A 20,117-nucleotide genomic window follows, 5' to 3' on the forward strand; every position below is an offset into this window, starting at 1 on the left:
GCCAACCACAAAGTGTGGGAGGCAAACAGCTGCTCTGATGCTGCCCCCGTGACCTGCCGTTTCTAAAAAGAGCTGGACGTGATACTTGTGGGCAAGCCCACCTCCACTCTGAAGAGCACCATGGACGCTTGAGGCCATAGCAGCACAGAGTTCAACAAGGCAGGAGGAGGAAAGCGTGAGTGAGGGTGCTGAGGAGGAGGGGGACAGCCCAGCATCCCTAGATGCATGCAGCCAGGAGCTGTTTTCAAGCCAGGAGGAAGGCAGCCATTCGCAGTGGACGGTGCTTGTGGAAGAACAGTAGAGGCGGTGCGCGGTAAGTGGCTTTTGAGAAGGTAGTTGTTCAGTGCGGGCTCTCGGGGTGAGGGGGGTTAGAGTTGCATGCATGCCTAGATGCAGAATAGGGAGTCTATGTGCTCTCTCACATCGTGGTAATCAGCCTCAGTGATCTCTTCAAAGGTCTCATGCAGAAGCTGGGCAATCTGCTTGCACAGGTTCCTTGGCAGAGCTACTGTGCTCCTTGTCCCAGTCAGGCTAACATGTCTGCGCCACTGTGCCATGAGAGGCGGGGGCACCATTGCTGCACACAGGCAAGCTGCATATGGGCCAGGATGGAAGCCACATTGTAGTAGCAGACCCTCCCTTGCTTCCCAGGTCACCCTCAGCAGCGAGATCTTCCAGGATGAACTCATCCTGTGGAAAATGTGGGGACAGTGTTCAGTATAGGGGCCCACTGCAGCTGTTTGCTCTTCCCAAGGCACAGAACCCCAGAGGACAGTACAGCCGTGAAACAACCAGTCCTCCTTGCCCCTTTGCTTACTCACCATTTTGGGGCTCCTGTGGGTTACATGCGCTTGCTTTGGGACAGGCAATTTCTGCTATTGTATACACTGTACTTGTCTTTAAGTTCGGTCGAATCATTGCTCTGTCTGGTGTGAACAATGCTGCCTCTGTTAAGTGTTGCATTTTGGCTTTACAGATGCAACCTTGAGATCCCAGCCTTCCTTGTTATCAGTGGCCGAAAGACTCCAAAGAATCAGGAAGCGTCCATGAAGAAGCAAAGAGGACCTGCTGCATAAAGTCATGCAGCAGTCCCTTAATGAAAATCAAAAAATGCATGAGTGGCGGGAGAGTGAAAGGAGGGTCCGCCAGCAGAATGCGGATCGCTGGCACCAAAGCACGGAGCGGCTGTTAAGCATTATGGAGCGCCAAGCAGATTCGATACAGGTGCTCGTAGCAATGCAGACAAAGTTCATCCACGCCCGCCCCCCCAGCCCTTGTCCCAAAACTTTCCCTTGTGCCCCCATGTCACCGCCAAGCCACTTTCCCCAACATCCGGGTTCTTATCGCCACCAGCTGCCTCCAACACCCATAGCTTCACCACCCAGCCCTGCAAACTATGACCCTTACACACTGCACTCAACCCCCATCACCATGCATTTTAGCCAGCCTGAAGTGCAGCACTCATTGCACAGCACTCTAGACAGGAAGGCTGAGTATGGTAACAGGACATACGCAAATCTGTGATTGTCCCATTCTCCCCCCCCCCGCCCCCTTCCGTCCTCCCACAGAGATCAGATGTGTCGTGCCCTTTTTGTTTCCCAAGCGGTTGTGTTTCTTTTCAATAAATGAATTTTTGGCTTTGAAAACATTCTTTATTGCATTAAGTAAAAGATACTGTAGTCCAGAAAAGCAACAGGCACTGCAAGTCAGTGGCGTCGTATGTAGCAAACACAGATGCTACTAGCATTGGAACCACTGCACTTCACTCCTGTGGAGGGCACCAAACATTACTGGTGGCTTCAGCATCAAATTGCTCCCTCAAGTGATCCCTAATCCTTACAGCCCTGCGCTGGGCCCCTCTAATAGCCTTGGTCTCTGGCTGTTCAAATTCAGCCTCCAGGTGTTGAACCTCCGAGGTCCATGCCTGAGCGAAGCTTTCACCCTTCCCCTCACAAATGTTATGGAGGGTACAGCACATGGCTATAACTGTGGGGATGTTGTCATTGGCGAGGTCCAGCTTCCCATACAGACAGGACCAGCAGCCCTTTAAACGGCCCAAAGCACACTCAACAGTCATTCTGCACCGACTCAGCCTGTTGTTGAACCGCTCCTTGCTGCTGTCAAGGCTCCCTGTGTAGGGTTTCATGATCCACAGCATTAAAGGGTAAGCGGGGCCTCCAAGGATCACTGTGGGCATTTCGACTTCCCCTTACAATGATCTTCTGGTCTGGGAAGAAAGTCCCAGCTTGCAGCTTCCTGAACAGGCCAGTGTTCCGAAAGATGCGTGTGTCATGCATCTTTCCGGACCAGCCTGTGTTAATATCTGTGAAACACCCACGGTGATCCACAAACACCTGGAGAACCATAGAGAAATACCCCTTCCGCTTTATGTACTTGGAGGCTAGGTGGTCTGGTGCCAGAATTGGATATGTGTCCCATCTATCGCCCCTCTGCAGTTAGGGAAACCCATTTGTGCAAAGCCAACCACAATGTCACGCACATTGCCCAGAGTCAGGGTTTTTCCGCGCAGGATGCGATTAATGGCCCTTCAAACATGCATCAATATGATTCCAACAGTTGACCTTCCCACTCCAAACTGGTTAGCGAGCGATCGGCAGCTGTCTGGAGTTGCCAGCTTCCAGACTGCAATAGCCACCCGCTTCTCCACCAGCAGGGCAGCTCTCAATCTCGTGTCCTTGCACTGCAGGGTGGGGGCAAGCTCAGGACACAGTCCCATGAAAGTGGTTTTTCTCATCTGAAAGTTCTGCAGCCACTGCTCGTCATCCCAGACTTGCATGACAATGTGATCCCACCACTCAATGCTTGTATCCTGAGCCCAAAAGTGGCGTTCCACTGTGGTGAGCATGTCCGTAAATGCCACAAGCAATCTTGTGTTGTATGCGTTACGCGAGTCGACATCATCGTCTAACTCCTCACTGTCACTTTGTAGCTTAAGGAGTAACTTGACTGCAATTCATGACTTGCTGGCGAGACTCATCAGCATATTCCTCACAAGTTCAGGATCCATTCCCGTGGACTGAAAGGGAAGACAGAGCACCCAGTACAAAAAACTTTGAAAGATGGCGCCAAATGTAGACCGAAGCACAGGGATTGCTGGGATGCAAAGCGATGCATCACAGGGCATTCGGACAGGACCCAGAATGCCCCATCCCCTTCCCACAAGCCACAGCGCCAGAATGGGAAGAGGTGTTCTGAGGGATAGCTGTCCATAATGCACCGCTCCCAATGCCGCTGCAAGTGCCGCAAATGTGGCCACGCCACTGCGCTTGCAGCTGACCGTGTAAACATACGGCAGCGCTTTCCCTGCTGCAGTCTCCGAGGGCTGGTTTAACTCACAGCGCTCTACATCTGCCAGTGTAGCCATGCCTTTTGCTAAGGCCTTGCCTCCAGTATTTTTAGAATAGTAGCCAGTGTCAGCTGTGCTGCAGCTTTTGGATTCTCTGGCCTTTAGCAAAAAAGTTGATATGAATTTTTTCTTTTTCACATTTCAGGTTGGTAACAGCAGTATAGCATGGTCTCTTGGTTACATGCTGAACCTCACCAACATGATCCCAGCAGAAAGCCAGCTGATTCAGTTACCTGTGAGCCCTTCTTTGTTTGCTGGTCTCCTCTTTTTCTTCACAGCCGTGGCATTGCTGTGTCTCATCTTTGTGGTTTACTTGTGCGTTGTTTCACGCATGCGCAAGAATATCCGTCAGATGGACCATGTACTTGCTACAGAATGAACACTCAGTGACAACAAAAGACAAAAACTTAAATGTTCTTTGAAGAACTGCATTTTAGAAAACCAAGGGAGAAATAAATAAATATATTTATAAAAAAAGGAAAAGGGCCAGAAACATAAGTAGAGTGGAGAACAAAAATCAAGGAAATGGTATTTATAATGCATTGGATCTCTCGAGAGGTCTCAGCACTTATTGCTATAGACTTATGGTGTTATAGTGCAACAGGAAACTCGTTAGTAAACTGTTTTGTTTGTTAAACATTTGGGGGTGGGAGGGTAGGGGAATAACCACCATTCACTATAAGTTATTTTGGCATAAAAGTCTCCAGTAGATTTAACTGGTCAGTAGCTCCAAGATACACGCAAGAGGACAAAACCATAGGCCAAAGGAAGAGTGGCAATACTCCTCTGTTGAAGTGAAGCTAAAAGAAAAACTCATTTCTGAAACTGGTAAGGACATTGGGCGCTATCTATGGATTGTAACTGTGACCTGCACTCAGGAAAAAATACTATTTTCCTTACCATGTAGAACATGACAGAAGATTTAGGCTACCATGTAAACTTGATCACTAAATTATTGAACAACTCCCTTCTCATTTATTTATTTTAAAAAACCCAAGCCCACGATTGCATATCACTATACATTTTGACATTCAGTATATCGGAGGCATCAGCAGCAGCTCTGCAGTAAAGGTTGCATCAACATTTGTCCTGAAAGCAAGCCTAAAATCCCTCTGTTTTGTACTTTAATCATTAAACGGAGTCTCCAAGTGTGCCATACCAATTCTCCAGAGAGCAATTGAATTTTGTCATTTTTTACTAACTTTTACAAAAGAAATATTTAAAAGGGCTCCCTTACCAAAATGTTGACCTGTTGTCCACATGCTTGTTTGGGTCCTAAACAATTACAGACTGTCCAGACTTCATATTCAGATAATATCTAAGCCATAGGCCCCTTCTGAAACATTAACACACCAAGAGTTTTTCCTCTCATTCAGGGTCAATAGGATAGGGGGCTAGACTCTGTGGCAACGGGGCACAGACCGGGATGTGGGGTGTCTGGCAGGGTAACTGAGTCTTTGGGGAAATGGGGTGGGGAATTTGCAGGGATGCATAGGCCTGGAAGAGAAGAGGCTTGTGTACAGAAGAACCAGGAATGTATGGATGAGCGCCGAAGTGTATCCCCCTGTCCGAGGCAGCAGTGCCATGGGCAGTCCTTCAAGTGCCAGTGTCTCAACACAGACACTCTGTTCCTTCAGCACTGCTGTTCAGCTCTCTGGGGTACCAAGCAGCAACCAGCTGCCTGTACTGATGTGACAGATTTCTGTTACCAATCTGCCTGAGGTGTCAGGTGATCAGGTTGAGGCCACAGGATCGTTAAGGGAGGAGATGATGGAGCACACCAAGTGTCTAAGTTTTAAAGCTTTATTGATAAAATAATAAAATAACAGCGGAGAGTGATGGGTGCTCCCCACATCACTCAGAGGAAGGAAGAAAGCGTTAGTGCCCCAAGCCCTAAGCCACTTTCATACTCATACCTGCACTACCTGAGGCTGGCCAGGCCTGGGTGTAACATAAGAGGAAGAGGAGGGATGGACAGGAGTTCTGTCCTGTGCGCACAGGTCATCCAGGGTTCGCTGCCAATCTCCAAATTGCTCCAGCTCTCAGGAGGGTTTTAAGTCCTGGGCTCCTTTGGGTGTGTTCCATTCCGTGACCTCTGTTCCTGGTGCTCTTTGTGCCAGTCCAAACCAGCTTTCTGTGGTCTTCTCCGCTTTCCCAAAACACAATGGCTCCAGGGAGACGTAGCTCTGCTCCCCCTTGTCGTCTCGCCGGTTTTCCTCCTCGGCAGCCCTGGTTCAGTGTACTTTTTCTTTTCTCATGGCTGGCTGTGGCTGGGTGAGATAATTTTTCATCTAGGGCCGTGTCATAAATATAAAGGGAAGGGTAAACCCCTTTGAAATCCCTCCTGGCCAGGGGAAAGCTCCTCTCACCTGTAAAGGGTTAAGAAGCTAAAGGTAACCTCGCTGGCACCTGACCAAAATGACCAATGAGGAGACAAGATACTTTCAAAAGCTGGGAGGAGGGAGAGAAACAAAGGGTCTTTGTCAGGGATAGACCAGGAATGGAGTCTTAGAACTTTTAGTAAGTAATCTAGCTAGGTATGTGTTAGATTATGATTTCTTTAAATGGCTGAGAAAAGAATTGTGCTGAATAGAATAACTATTTCTGTCTGTGTATCTTTTTTGTAACTTAAGGTTTTGCCTAGAGGGGTTCTCTATGTTTTTGAAGCTAATTACCCTGTAAGATATCTACCATCCTGATTTTACAGGGGGGATTTCTTCATTTCTATTTACTTCTATTTTTATTAAAAGTCTTCTTGTAAGAAACTGAATGCTTTTTCATTGTTCTCAGATCCAAGGGTTTGGGTCTGTGGTCACCTATGCAAATTGGTGAGGCTTTTTATCCAACATTTCCCAGGAAAGGGGGGGTGCAAGTGTTGGGAGGATTGTTCATTGTTCTTAAGATCCAAGGGTCTGGGTCTGTGGTCACCTATGCAAATTGGTGAGGCTTTTTACCAAACCTTGTCCAGGAAGTGGGGTGCAAGGTTTTGGGAAGTATTTTGGGGGGAAGGACGCGTCCAAACAGCTCTTCCCCAGTAACCAGTATTAGTTTGGTGGTGGTAGCGGCCAGTCCAAGGACAACGGGTGGAATATTTTGTACCTTGGGGAAGTTTTGACCTAAGCTGGTAAAGATAAGTTTAGGAGGTTTTTCATGCAGGTCCCCACATCTGTACCCTAGAGTTCAGAGTGGGGGAGGAACCTTGACAGGCCGTGACCTTGGACTGGGGCCAGCTCTTATCATCAGACTGAGCTTGCTAGCTGCAGTGTTGAGTTAACCCATTCTCTGCTCTCTTTCTCCTTCCCCCTTTGGCCTTTCGCAGCCTGCAAAAGAATCTTCCACTCCCCACTCACACCTTTGACCCTCCCCAAATTGCCCTGTGACGCTTGCAACAGCGTTAGCAATATACAGTGCTGATCTGCCTCCCCCAGGGGATCCCCGGGGCGGGGGGCTGGGGTGTGACACTGAGACATCTCATCAAAAGTGTCCCAATGTGCGGTTGCTTTGGTGCTCCAGGGAGCTGACCTCATAAAACCCAGCACTGGTTCCCTCTGACCCAGGCCTCCAACCAAAACACTTTCCGCACACCCCCAAATGATCCACCTGACGTCTCCCCATCCCTGCTCTTTCTAGCCCCCTCCCTACCCCTTTACCTTCCCACCCCCTCAGTGCTGCCCACCACCCTAGACACAGTGAGGGAAGGCGGGAGTGAGGATGTCAGAAAGGGCAGGGGGGCTATAGGACAGGTGAGCAGGGCATGGGTGGCAAGTCTGTGCACTAGTATTGAGGCATCAGTGTATTAACTGCTGTCCTAGTGCTGCAGCTATGCACTGGAGAGCTGAGGCAGCTGTGCTGTAGCACCCTGCAAGCCCAATGCCTCAACACCAAGCCACTTGGCTCCTCTACCCCAGGCTTCATATACAACTCCACCCCTCCAAGCCAGGCCTCCCACCTAAAAACTGGCAAAACCTCCCCATGCTTCCTCAGTTGTCCTTGGCTCACCCCACATTCCCATGAACTCCCCTTCTGGTTCCATGTGCTCACCATACAACAGCACCATGTGGAGCCATGGAGGGAGGGTGAGTGAGAAAGGCAGGAGAGCATGAAACAGAAATCATGTTTGCATTGCATGGGGCCTGCAGTGGGAGCTGTAGAAGAGAAAGGTGCAGCTCCTCCCACACATCTATGAGTCACTGTAGTCCCATGCCCTCGCTGGATCCTGCTCCCCTAAGGACACTAGCTGGAACACATCCTCACTGCAGTGTATTGCCTCCATATTCCCAGCAGTGATGAGTTCTTCAGCAAGCTCTACGCGAGGGGGTCGGTTGGTAACTTTCTCAGCCCTTGCTCATATTTTCAATTTTTTCCTTTATTTCTAAGGTTTTATTTACACACTTCAAATTAAATCCTGTTCAAACCTGCCTGATGAGTTTAAAAAGGATTTTAACACCTTTTTATTGAAATAAAAGGGTCCGAATATTTTCTCGATTAAAAAGAGACAAACTAAGACCACATTTTCTCTGGTTCCTTGACCAATGCCTATTTCTTGGTCATGGCAGATAACATTAGCGGGACAGAAACATCAAGATGTTTCAAATTATCTTCCAAAGAGATGGAAAATTGGCAGGCTGAAGAACTGATCTTGTGAAGTCCTGGAAATTGTGGGGGTTCAATACCCCAAAAGTTTGGTTCCTCAGTGCCAGGTCTTCAGGATATATTCCTCAAGTGGTTAAAAACTGACTAGCAGAAATAAGTCCAGTGATTTTCAAAGGCACAAACGGTTGTTAAGCCTCTAACTCCTATTGACTTTCTGTGCAAGTTAGGTGCCTGCCATTTGTATCTTTGAAAATCATCCCCTATATCATAAAATTCAGCATTAGAGACCCACTTTGAATTCACATATTCTGAGAAAGGTCAGAGTTGTGGTTTTGATACAACTTTCATTTTTTAAGAATGGTAGAGTGGTTATATTTTGAATCGGATTCCAAGCCCCCTTAAAGTTCAGGCACATTTACACCTAGGGCTTTGTTTCAGGTTCACCTCTTGACTCAAAATGTACATGCCAAAGACAAAAAAATGAAACATATAGATTTCCAACCTACAAGGATACCGACCAGAGAAAGGGAGAGTAGAAGATGAGCTGCCTGAGACAAAAAGACTGTTTCACAGAAAGCAACACCTTGGTCAGGGAGAAGTATTTAAAAACTAGCTGCATAGGAGAAACCCATGAGAAATGAAATGGAGATGTCAATGCAAGTGATTTCAATGCACTGCAAATTCATTGTTGAAGTTGAAAAGGTACCTAGACAGGACAAAGCTCTCACATGCAATACAGAGAATAACCCTACACTGATAGGTGTGACAGGGTATATATACCCTGCACTAGCATGGAAGGGGCTAAGGAGCTGCTATGGGCTGGAATGGCCCCACACCTCTGTGCCTGCAACTCGTGCTAGGACTGGAGGAGGAGTTAAAAGGAAGGGAACCCAGACTTGACAACCCTGGGAAGGGAGCAGACTGTTGATCTCTTCCAGCCCTGAAGAGAGGGCTGACAGCCTGCAGAGGAGGGTACAGGACCCCTGAGCAGAAGGGGAAAGAGGCCTGATACTTACACTGGAACCCCAGTGGACAGTGATACTTGCCCCAGGGCCCCTCTGAAACAGAAGAGATCCATACCCTGGAGGGAGCTACAGACAGCTTTTTCTTTTCTTTGACCCCATTCACTGACTGCAGGCTGTCCTGTTGTTTTTCCTGGGACCCCAAAAGGTGCTGAGACTTCAGAGGCCTTGGCTGGAGGGTTGAGCACTGGCCCACAAGAAAGATGCCCTGCAACACCTGCTAAGATGAGGGATAACTGAATTTGTGTGTGTTCCTCATGTAGTGTCTAGAAGGGGTGCCCTACCACAGACAGTAGGGGAATGAACCATGATTCTTCTATCTCTAATTTTTAAAGAATTTGGGGAAGAGGGTAAAATCAGCAACAAAACTGAACCTGAAAGTCATGCTGAAAATTCCCCAGGTGGGAAATGGCCTATGATGACATCTAGTAAGATGGTCCATCATCGTCTGTAATGCTAGTGGGCGGCACCCATGCTTACTTCCTCAGTACTTTTGAATATTTTTTTCTTTTGGGAAGTAACAGGAGGGAAAGTTAATACACAGCCACCTTCTCAGCTAAGTTTACACAGGACTGAGGTAAGGCTAATTTTTAAAAAATATTAATAATGGGGAATAATTAACCTTTTCTGTGCTTTACATCCACACATCCAAGGCCTTCTTCAATGGCGTCCCATTATTTATAATGGCACAATAATAGCATGTGTAGTATAGTCAAAAGCCCCTGCTGATACTGCTTCAATGGCTATAAACTGCACCCCTATAATATGGGTCACCTAAGTGGCACCTTGGCTATTCATATCTCGCATCTTTGATACAGTTAAATCCCATTTCAAATACTGAATTTTAACAGGCCATAACCCAAGTTTGGTATTCCTCTAAGTGTTAGCAATTCATGAACTCAACAGTAAGCACTACAGTCCTCTGTCAAGGAGGATGTAAATACAGATGTGTGGAACTTACATTTATGCAAATTAGGTACAGCCCTCAAGTTCCTACCAAGTTGTGAAGACACCCACTGGCGCTGTCAAGTTTGAGCATCTCTGATATAAAGGTGAAAGTGTGATTAAAAGACCAAGAAAACACCTTCTCAGGAAACTCCTATATTTTCCTTATCTTCTGATTTGTCAAGTATGTAATGAGCCACAGATGAAAAAAGCTAATCATTATTATCAGTCCATTACAGAATGGAAGAAATCCAGAATTGCTGATGTGACCTTACACCTGTTTAAAAAAACAATACTATGAATTTTGGGTAGGGTTTTCAAAATAACCTGAGGGAGTTAAATGCTCATCGACCCTTTGTGAACTGTTCCTTGGGTGGTAGCCTACAACACTCACACTGAATAATAAAGCAATCATTTCCTTTTTAAAACATCTTCTTATAAACCAAAACAATATAATACACTAATCACCACAAAAACTAAATTTCAGATACATTTGAACTATTTCATTACACCACTTACAGGGACAGAAAATCAAGGGTACAGCTGTTTCACAACAAGGCCCTTGTTCTCTGTGCCACACTCAGAATCCTTCTCTCATTAGCAAAACCATTTTGCTAATGTTTAGAGGAGTAAAAATCTTCCAAAATCTGAACCACATCACTATCAGTATCTTGATGTATGTACATTAAAGCCAGCTCTGTGAGTTGACTTTCACATAAAGAGCTTTTTAGCCATGTCTTGACTGTCTGCAATACCCTTATATGTTTTTCAAAGCAACACTGATTGGCATGGTGGCCCAACAGAGAGGGCAATGTTGAGATCAGGATAGGATGCTGGCATCAGCTCTTGAAGAGTACTGAGAATGCTGTTTGGCTGTTCATCCCTTGGAATGTCTATCCATTTTTCAGGCCATCTTTGTAGTTCTGCTTTAAAATTATCAAGGTTAGAAAGGTCCACTTTGTATGCACCATTCAGAGCCATCACCGTATTTTCATTCTCTAATACATGAAGTTTATCTGGCACAAGGAACTGAGCAAGAAAACGTGAAGAGCAGTCTATCACTTGCTTCTGAAGCTCTGAAATTACATGGTCCAGGAATGGAATGAATACATTCCTCCTGTCATATTCACCAATGTTATCATAATTCATTTTTCTGCCACGTGTGGGTAGAAGTGACTCTTCAACAGAAACAGCATCAGCCGAACATTTCACTTCAGCATACAGGGAAGCAAAATGTGGGTTGTCATCCGCTCTCAATCTCCTGAGTCTATGAAGAAGAATATTTGCTTCATCCAATACATAAATTAGATCTACAGTACAATGCTGCATATATACGTGCAGAGATTTTGTACATGAAAGTACGTTTTCAACGCACACCATATTAACCAGAAAGTCAAATTTCGTGATGAAATACAACAATCTCTCAGCATCACCATCATTATCAACTATTTTCTCTTAAGTAATCAACAACCACAACTGACTGTTTTGAAGCTACTCATTGTATCCATCTGACTCATCCATTGTGTGCTGCAATCGAAAGGCACGCCCTCCATAATTTGATCCTCTTCTTTCTCACAGAATTTATTCAACAAGCTGTGAGCTCCTGCAGTTCTGTAGGCTGAATGCTAGGATACTTTATAACAGCTTTCAGCGTGGTTATGATTTTGGAGAAAGCATAAAAAAAGTTAGCCACTTGTTGCACTGCACAAGACTGAACAATTGCTGTGTTCAGCTTGTGCATCCTGCAGGCTGAGTGCATGGCTGCTGGAAGGATTTCACAAATTCTTGCCTTCTGACCACTTACATTGCTCACCATGTTACAGCCATAGCTCCTCAGCAGTTCCTTCTGTAACCCCCAAGTGGCTATTCTAGCCATGAAAAGCTCTGTAAGGCTTTGTGTTGTATCAAAGGCTTCTATAAAATCAATGAAGTCTTCATGGAGTTCTACTTGCCCATCTTCATTTCAGTGGATGTAACGTATAGCCAGTGAAATGTTTTCTTTTGCTAGACAAGCACTAGCTGCATCAGCAATTAAACTGAAAAATGGTGCTGCTTTTACTCTCTATAATCTTTCTCCGTATATGGACTCCTACCAACTTTGTGAGCTCATTTTGCGTTTGTTCTGATATGTCCACTGTACTATAGGGTCTATAACTAAGCTGCTCTTTCAAGTTAGGGTCCAGTCCTGTGATATAACATGAAAGCGCATGTATAATCTTAGTGTTTATTACTTCTCCCCTCACTAAAATGTTCTGCCTTCCACAAAGGATGGTAATTTTAACTATTTGTTTCAGAGCATGCTGATTGCAGTCTGTCAACTTTTTCTTGTGCTCAAATGCAATGAATTCATCTGACTTTGCTATAGCGAGAACATGTTCTTTGGATTTGCTATGTCTCTCAAGTATTTTCTTGCCATTGGACCAGTCTTTCAAGGGAATGGAAATCAAGACTGCTTCCTTGCTGTTGTTAAACACAAAGAACACTCACAGAACACAGCATCCAGATGTTTGCAGTAATGTGCAAATTTATACCCTTGTAAGAGCTGCACTCTGCAACAACAATATTTCTGAGTAGCTCCTGAGCCCATTAGTGTTTTAGGAAACTGAAATTTGAAGGAGGCAACTTCCGAGTTGCTAAGATGTCCTTCTTCTGATTCTCAGTCAAGTTTACACAATTTAGATGGCCAATGTCATTATCCCTCTGGAAGCCCTGTAGAATGTCCTCACCTTCTCAGTCCTTGACTTGAGGTATGGCTGTTCTATAAAAACTTTATTTTACAATAGAAAGATTCAGTTCTTCTCCATTGTGGCTTTCCTCAGCCTTCCTTCCAGATGTAACTTCACAAATAGCATGACCTGGTGCACTGAGACCTTCTTGGAATTACAGCAAGGAAGGCAAACATCACTACTGACGCATTGTAAACTACAGTGCTGGGAGTACCTTCATCATCGTTATTCTTACTATTTACAGAGCTGACCAAGTGTACAAACTGACTGCATTAGAAAGGAGGTTGTGATTTTGGGTCACTTCTGTTTCTGTTCTGAATCTGGCTTGGGATTTTTTCTCATTTAAGCACCAGTTTCTCGGCAGGGCTGACTCCATGCTGAGACAACTGGTGAATGAAAGCAAAGACACTTGTTTAACGGAGGACTAATAAGATCAACTATCCTCTCGCACTGCAAAGGGAAACCCCCCCCCCACCACACACACACACACACACACACACACACACACACACACAAACCAACCAACCAACGGCCCATGGGCAGCAAACGCACGGGCTGGCACAGCATCACTACGGGACATGCACCCTGTGTCCGCGCCCCGGCCCCGGCCCCGGCCCCGGCCCCGGCCCGCTGCCCGGCACCAGCTCTGGGCGCACCCCGCTCTGCGAACTCCAGCCCAGGCCCGGCCGGCTCCAGGCAGGACCCGCGCGCCCGCCGTTCCGCTCCGCGACAGGGCGCGCGCACGGAGCCGCCAGCCTCTCACGCATGCGCATCACAGTCGGGCCGCGAGCGAGACGCTCCCAAAACAAGACAGCTTACTACGCATGCGCATTGGTGAGGCCGCATTCTCGCCCCTTCCGCGCCCGGCGTGCTTGCCACGCATGCGTGAAAAGGATGAGGTTAAAAAAACTCGACCCGCCCACCTCGACCGTGTGGCACGCATGCCTATTGGAGGAGGGGCGGAAACGATTCCCTTCGAGAACCCCCGGGAGCGCCTGGCGTGCATGCGCACTTAGTGAGGCAACTCCCACAAGGAGCATGCGCATCTGGAGGGCGAGCTTGCGCCCGCCTTCTCCAGCGCGGGTGCATGCGCAGTAGAGGATCGGAAGCGGCGTCCGGGCGCGGCGGAAGCGGCTCGCTCCTTTCTGCTCGCGGGCGGCCATCATGGTGAGTGCGTGCGGCCGCGGCCTCCGCCACCAGCCCGGGATTCCGCCCCTCCCCCCCCCAGCCCGGCGCGGTGGGAGCCGGGCCCGGCAGGGCGCTGAGCCGCCCCCTCCCAGCGACCGGGGCCGGGGCCGGGGCGTGGGGACCCCGGGCGGGACCCCACTCGGGGAACGTGGTCTGCGGAGCGGGGCTCGGCCACGTCTCCATTGGCGCCTGCTGCCCCCCATCCCCGAGGGGGGCCTAAAGCTCCGGTCCATTGGCGGCCTCACGGGCCGGGCCCCCAGTCGCTTGGCTGGCGGGGCCGATGGTCGGGCGAAGGCGCTGGGCCGGGCTGCCGTTGCCAGATTTTGCACAACCTGCCGCCCCCGGCCTGTCACGCTGGAAGCGAGCGTGCGTCTCCCGCGCCACCTTGGAGCGGCACCGTCAGCGCTGAGTTTATAGCCAGATTAACACACGCCCCCACGCGCGCCCACACCCAGCCGTAAACTCTGAGGGGGCATATTCCACCCCCGGCCCTTCGTGTGGTGCCTGCCACCGAGCTGGTCCCACCCCCCGGCGACCAGTCCTTGCCTCCCATCCTTCGCGATAAGATATATTACTCCCCTAGCAGGGGAGGGAAATGCGGGGTGCAGTTGGCTTGGAGTATGATTGACTCCTGCCTGAAATGCAAGTGAAATTGTGGGCCACATCTGTCTGTCTCCTGGTTTCCCTTCTCCTGGAGGGGCCTCTTCTGTCTTACCTGAGCCTACCTCTAATGAGGGATTTTCAAATGACATGTACAATAGAAACACAAGACAAGAAGGAATCGCTGCATTTTCTGAATTCTAAACTGAAACTGGTCTGAATGTGCTAGATCTTCTGTCCCATGGGGCAAAACAGCCCCTGCAATTGAAGGTTTTGTAGATAGCAATTTCTGGTTTTGGTCATATTACTTGTGTGCACACTCTTAATTTCAGTAAATCATTTCTTCCAGGTGTTCAAACGTTACGTTGAGATTGGCCGAGTTGCCTACATCTCCTTTGGGCCACATGCTGGCAAGCTGGTGGCAATTGTGGATGTTATTGACCAGAACAGGGTAAGCTTAGAGACCTTTAGTCTTTCCCCTCCCCAATTCTTTCATCCTCTATTTTAAAGGTATTTTTTTGTACAATATTGATTAAAATACTTCAGTTTTCTATATATCAGTTTTTCCAAGGGGTTTACAGTGTTAAGGAAAATGGAATACAAATACTCATGTGCACTTCAGGTTTTAAAAATTAATCTTTGTATGGAAACTCTTGTAAGGTTCCAAAAAGTTAATTTTTCAAACAGTTATGTTTCCCCTCTCAGGATCAATAGTAAGGATTAGAAGGAAGGTCCTCTAGTGGATCAGTAACTGGTTAAAAAACAGAAAACAAAGGATAGGAATAAATGGATAGTTTTCAGAATGGAGAGAGGTAAATAGTGGTGTCTCCCAGGGATCTGTAGTGGGATAGTTAAGTGCAAAATAGACTGCGAGGAGTTACAAAGGAGTCTCAAAACTGGGCAACAAAATGGTAGATGAAATTGAATGTTGATAATTACAGCGTAATGCATATTGGAAAACATAATCCCAACTATACATTCAAAATGATGGGGTCTAAATTAGCTGTTACTACTCAGGAAAGAGAGCTTGGAGTCATTGTGGATAGTTCTCTGAAAACATCCACTCAATGTGTAGCGGCAGTCAAAAAAGCTAACAATGTTAGGAACCATAAGGAAAGGGATAGATAATAAGACAGTAAATACCATGTCATTATATAAATCCATGATACACCCACACCTTGAATACAGTGCAGTTCTGGTTGCCCCATCTCAAAAAGGATATTAGAATTGGAAAACGTAATCGAAGAGCAACAAAAATGACGAGGAGTATGGCTCATAAGAACATACTACTTCACACAGTGTACAGTCAATCTGTGGAACTCGTTGCCAGGAGATGTTGTGAAGGTCAAAAGTATAACTTGGTTAAAAAAAGAACTCTAGATATGTTCCATGGAGAATACCAATGGCTATTAGCCAAGACGGTCAGGGATGCAACCCTATGCTTTGGGTGTCCCTAGCTTCTGACTTGCAGCTTCTGGCAGATAGGATGGATTGCTCAATAAATTGCCCTGTTCTGTTCATTCCCTCTGAAGTACCTGGCATTGGTCACTGTCAGAAGACAGGATACTGGGCTAGATGGATCATTCATTGGTCTGGGCTTGTATGGCCATTGTTGCATTCATATCTTTCTAACAGGAGCTGAATACCTATATTGGATTCTTGTGATTGGCAGAGGGACACTGCCTCCAAACACCTCATCACAGTTTCTGCTCTTCTTTTTTTAATTTTTCCTGTCTTTTATTTGTACTCATTTTCTTTAACTTTTTGCTTCCTGAGTCTCCCTGCTCATCAACTGAGCCTGTAGTCATATATAAAATGAACTGTTCCTTCTTGCATTAGGGAGGGGGAAGTTACACAGAAGTGTTCTGCACCTTTAGTTGCACCTGTGGGAGAACATGCATGGATGAGGGAAAGGGGATGCATCTGAGATTATGAAAGTTTCCCAGTCCAAACTCTTTCCTTTGTCTCCATTGGCCTTCTGTGTTGGGGAAATAATGCTTTAAATAAATGCCAGTTGATCTTGCCATAGAGTTTGGATAGTTTACTCTACTCTCGTTATGTTCTCCAGTGTTCCAAATGCATAGTGCTCTCTTCCAGTTTGTAACACTTTCTTCATGTTGATGGGTCACAGTTTATTTGGAAGTAACTTTCTGTAGTCTGTCATGGTATATTGGAAAAATGTTAGTGAACCCATTCAGTCACTCTTGTTCTAGGCGCTGGTTGATGGCCCCTGCAGTGGTGTAAGAAGGCAGGCTATGCCCTTCAAGTGCATGCAGCTAACCGATTTTGTACTCAAATTCCCACACAGGTGAGTTGTCCTTCCTTTTGGGCTGTGCAAAAGGTACTGACTGTTTAAACCTGACTTAATGTGAAGCTAATTTACATTGTTTTTGATTTGGTGGAATTTTGTTTCTACATTTTAGAAAAGATATGGATATATAGGTGTTTTCTTAAGTTATCCCTAGGGTCTAAATTTCAGAACTAATCATCTTTTATAATGTACTAAGTGATTTAATGTGTGTGCTGTTAAGACCTGGCAGACCATATGATCATGGTTAAATGTATTGGATTCATTGCTATGAGTAGCAGATTTGACTGAGGCAGATACTGGCCTGTATTACATACAAGGAAAAATTCTAAATGAATCACAGTAATGCATAACTTCATGCGTTGTCTCCTAAACAATAGACTATGGCTACATATTCAAAGTGAAGTATTCAAGATTTTCTTTATTTGGAGAACTATGTACCTTATATGTCGGTGGATTGAATTCCAAGTCTTTTCTCTCCAGCTTTTGTGATACATAAAATCACTAAGCCACAATCACTATTGGGTACAACTATGAGACCTACTATGCTGATAAAGCTTCCATAACTTTGAACTCATAATTTCTGTTTTTTACTAACCATTTTAGATGAATGCCAGGAGAATAGTATCCCAGTGCATTTTTCTAGATTGCCCCTCCCTTCAGTCCTAACTGCCAACACCAGAAAGAAGTTTAGTATACTTTTACAGGACTTTGATTACATTTGCTGTGTGTTTAGCACCTTTGACATGTACTAAAGATGTAACCTGTCTACTTGGTGTTTGACTTCACTTATTTAAAATTGAAAGCTGGAGCAGCACCAAAGGAATTGATTTGTGTATGATGATGATGCAAATAATATTTATATGAGATTGTTTGTTTAAATGCAGTGCTCGTCAGAAGCATGTGCGAGTTGCCTGGGAGAAAGAAAATATTAATGAAAAATGGATAGGTACAAGGTGGGCAAAGAAGATTGAAGCCAGAGAAAAGGTATGTTTGATCTGCAGTGTGATATAAAATACTCAACACTGCACTTAGCATGTTACTAAAGTTGTCAAATACAATCTAGTAGAAAAGTTGAGATTAAGTTTGCAGAGTAAGACTAAAGGCAGAGAAAACATGGGTTGTCAAGTTGTAAAGTAAGTTGTGTTATTGAAAACCAAATGGTTTTACCACTAAATTTAATCATCTATTTTTCTGCTTTGCCATCTCTACAAAATGTTTTTTGCCTATTGTCTGCATCATCTGATACTTCCCAGCTATGGAGATAAATGACATGTACACTGATTTGTAAAACCACCACTAAAATGAATTTACAAAGTTCTTTTGAGTTGTCTGGTTGAAAAGCGCAAAATATTTTTTTTTGCAAAGTTACATTTAACTAAGAAATTAAACACTGAAGATTTCAGTTACCTTTTAACTGAAGTGCAAATTTTCTTCAACAGAAAGCCAAGATGACAGACTTTGATCGCTACAAGGTCATGAAGGCAAAGAAAATGGTAAGTGGTTAAATGTATAGCTGTCTTTGGATAGTTGATTTGTGGTGTGTTACAAGCAAATATAGCTCTTTATTCTGAATCAGATTCAAATACATAATTCCTTATACTAATTTTTCTGTTCTTTTTGGAATCAGACTTGCAGAAAACTAGAGAAGCAATATAAATTTGACCTTTGAGTTCACTGATGCTTGTTCATCACTGTTTTTCTTTTGAAACACTTACTTCAAGTTCAGTCTATATTTCTCTCTTTTAAGTCCATGCTAGCCTTCAAGGCTATGTACCAGACATCTCTGCAGTTGAGAACTGAAGTTGTCTCCAAAATTCATTGATCCTTTGTGAGGGATTGCTCTTGACAATATGAAACGTTACTTTTCCTCTTTTTCTCAGAGCTACGTATTGCTGTAATAGCAATGCTGCCAACCTGTGAAAAAATAAACTGACTAGGAGTCTCACCCAGACTTGTAGCAGTCCTTTGCCACTTGAGCCATCGAAGTTTCTGAAATATGTCACGCCACTATATATAGTGCATGTGATATCTTTCTGCGATTTCAGTAAAACCTACATCTGCTGAACAAACAGTGATTATGCTAAAAGGAGAGAATTTGAAAGTCATGAGTAGCACAGATTGTTCATTTGCTGCTCTTATGAGACTTAATGTTACAAAATTATTCCTTTAATTTACAGAGGAACAGGATCATCAAGCATGAAGTAAAGAAGCTCCAGAAGCAATCTTCCAAAAAAGCATAAACTGTCAGTAGTCAAATAAAGTTCCAGTTTACTATACATTTAGTGTCTGTCTTTGTGTTGTAATATTTACAAATATTAAGGTAATGTATATAGATCACTTAGGGTCTTACCCAACAATAAGTAGCTACCTGAGCAATTTACATTGCTATGAGTTGGCGGTGCTCAACACATCACAAGAGCAGGCCCTAAACCAGCAATGAGAAATGAGTGCGTTACTGCTCGCTTTTCATGTGCTTCTGGACTACAGTACCTATAATGTTGCATACCCAAGTTAATAGTAAATAGCCATTAAAATCCTCAAATATATTTTATAGCAATTTGCTATGGAGAAAATGTAGCATTGATGAAGCTACTTTACAAAAAATCATACTTGAAACACAGGATTATTGAAGTAGGGTATGATCTTTCTGTACAAATCCAGGGTGTAGGTTAAAGTGCGACGTTGTCTCTGTATGAAGCAAGAAACAATCCCTGCCCTGCAGAATTTAAAACCTGTGTAAGTGCTAATGTTTTGCATTCTTTTTAAAGGCTCAGACAAATAAGAACTATTCATGGTTAAATTCTATTCTAAAATACATCCTGCTTCAAAATTTACTTCCACTACTCTTCTAAATGGTGTAGCTCTGTCCTCAAATACTTCAGAATTCTAGGCATGTCTAGTGACAAGATAAACCCTTGTCCTGTGTGGCAGAATTTTATACTGAATAAAATCATGTTATAAGGTAAACACTTCTGGAAACTATTTAAAGAGACACTAATTTAAAATCTAGTTGCTTAAAGTTAAATGTGTTTTCTGTTACTACAATTGTCCATTAGGCTATTTGTCATACAGGACCATTTTCTTAATCTTAATTTTTTCTCTCCTATTGATGTAGAAAAAGCATGTACAAACAAGAGAAACTAAGGACTATGCGGGGGGGGAGGAATGAAATTGCCTATATATTGAAGAATTGACTTTTCCCTGTAATGTTGTAGTTTTAATTAAAAAAAAAAAACAGGTAAATGATTTTTGTGTTTTGTCCATTTTAATGGTAATTGAAATGCGTACTGAAGGCATCTGTTTGGTCTACTACAACGGTTGCAGTTTATCAGTGCTTACTAGGTCATCAATGGGAAAGATTAACA

The 20,117-nt window shown here is 44.8% G+C and overlaps 2 protein-coding genes across 6 annotated transcripts in view; both read left to right on the top strand.

Annotated features, from left to right (window-relative positions):
- ENTPD3 (ectonucleoside triphosphate diphosphohydrolase 3) overlaps positions 1-4,006 on the top strand; it is a 30,449-nt gene extending 26,443 nt beyond the window's left edge. Inside the window, exons 11-12 of one of the 4 annotated variants that reach the window (XR_013635387.1) lie at positions 71-1,224; positions 3,513-3,602. Coding sequence is in view for 2 of the 4 variants with exons in the window: in XM_073333296.2 (XP_073189397.1) it covers positions 3,513-3,746 (234 nt within the window). In the remaining 2 variants the exon portion in view is untranslated. Of the gene's footprint in view, positions 1-70; positions 1,856-3,512 lie in introns of those variants that run through there. The other 3 variants (XR_012157490.2, XM_073333296.2, XM_073333298.2) reach the window with 3 other exon arrangements.
- Positions 1-19,028, top strand: part of RPL14 (ribosomal protein L14) — a 247,778-nt gene extending 228,750 nt beyond the window's left edge. The window contains exons 1-6 of one of the 2 annotated variants that reach the window (XM_073333311.1): positions 13,717-13,820; positions 14,791-14,892; positions 16,655-16,749; positions 17,637-17,736; positions 18,192-18,245; positions 18,930-19,028. In XM_073333311.1, coding sequence (XP_073189412.1) covers positions 13,818-13,820; positions 14,791-14,892; positions 16,655-16,749; positions 17,637-17,736; positions 18,192-18,245; positions 18,930-18,992 — 417 coding nt within the window. In that variant the 5' untranslated portion in view covers positions 13,717-13,817 and the 3' untranslated portion in view covers positions 18,993-19,028. Of the gene's footprint in view, positions 1-13,716; positions 13,821-14,790; positions 14,893-16,654; positions 16,750-17,636; positions 17,737-18,191; positions 18,246-18,929 lie in introns of those variants that run through there. The other variant, XM_073333312.1, reaches the window with a different exon arrangement.
- Positions 19,029-20,117: the final 1,089 nt, after the last annotated feature.

The sequence above is a fragment of the Lepidochelys kempii genome, chromosome 2 (genome assembly GCF_965140285.1).
Source record: "Lepidochelys kempii isolate rLepKem1 chromosome 2, rLepKem1.hap1, whole genome shotgun sequence".
Lineage (NCBI taxonomy): Eukaryota > Metazoa > Chordata > Testudines > Cheloniidae > Lepidochelys > Lepidochelys kempii.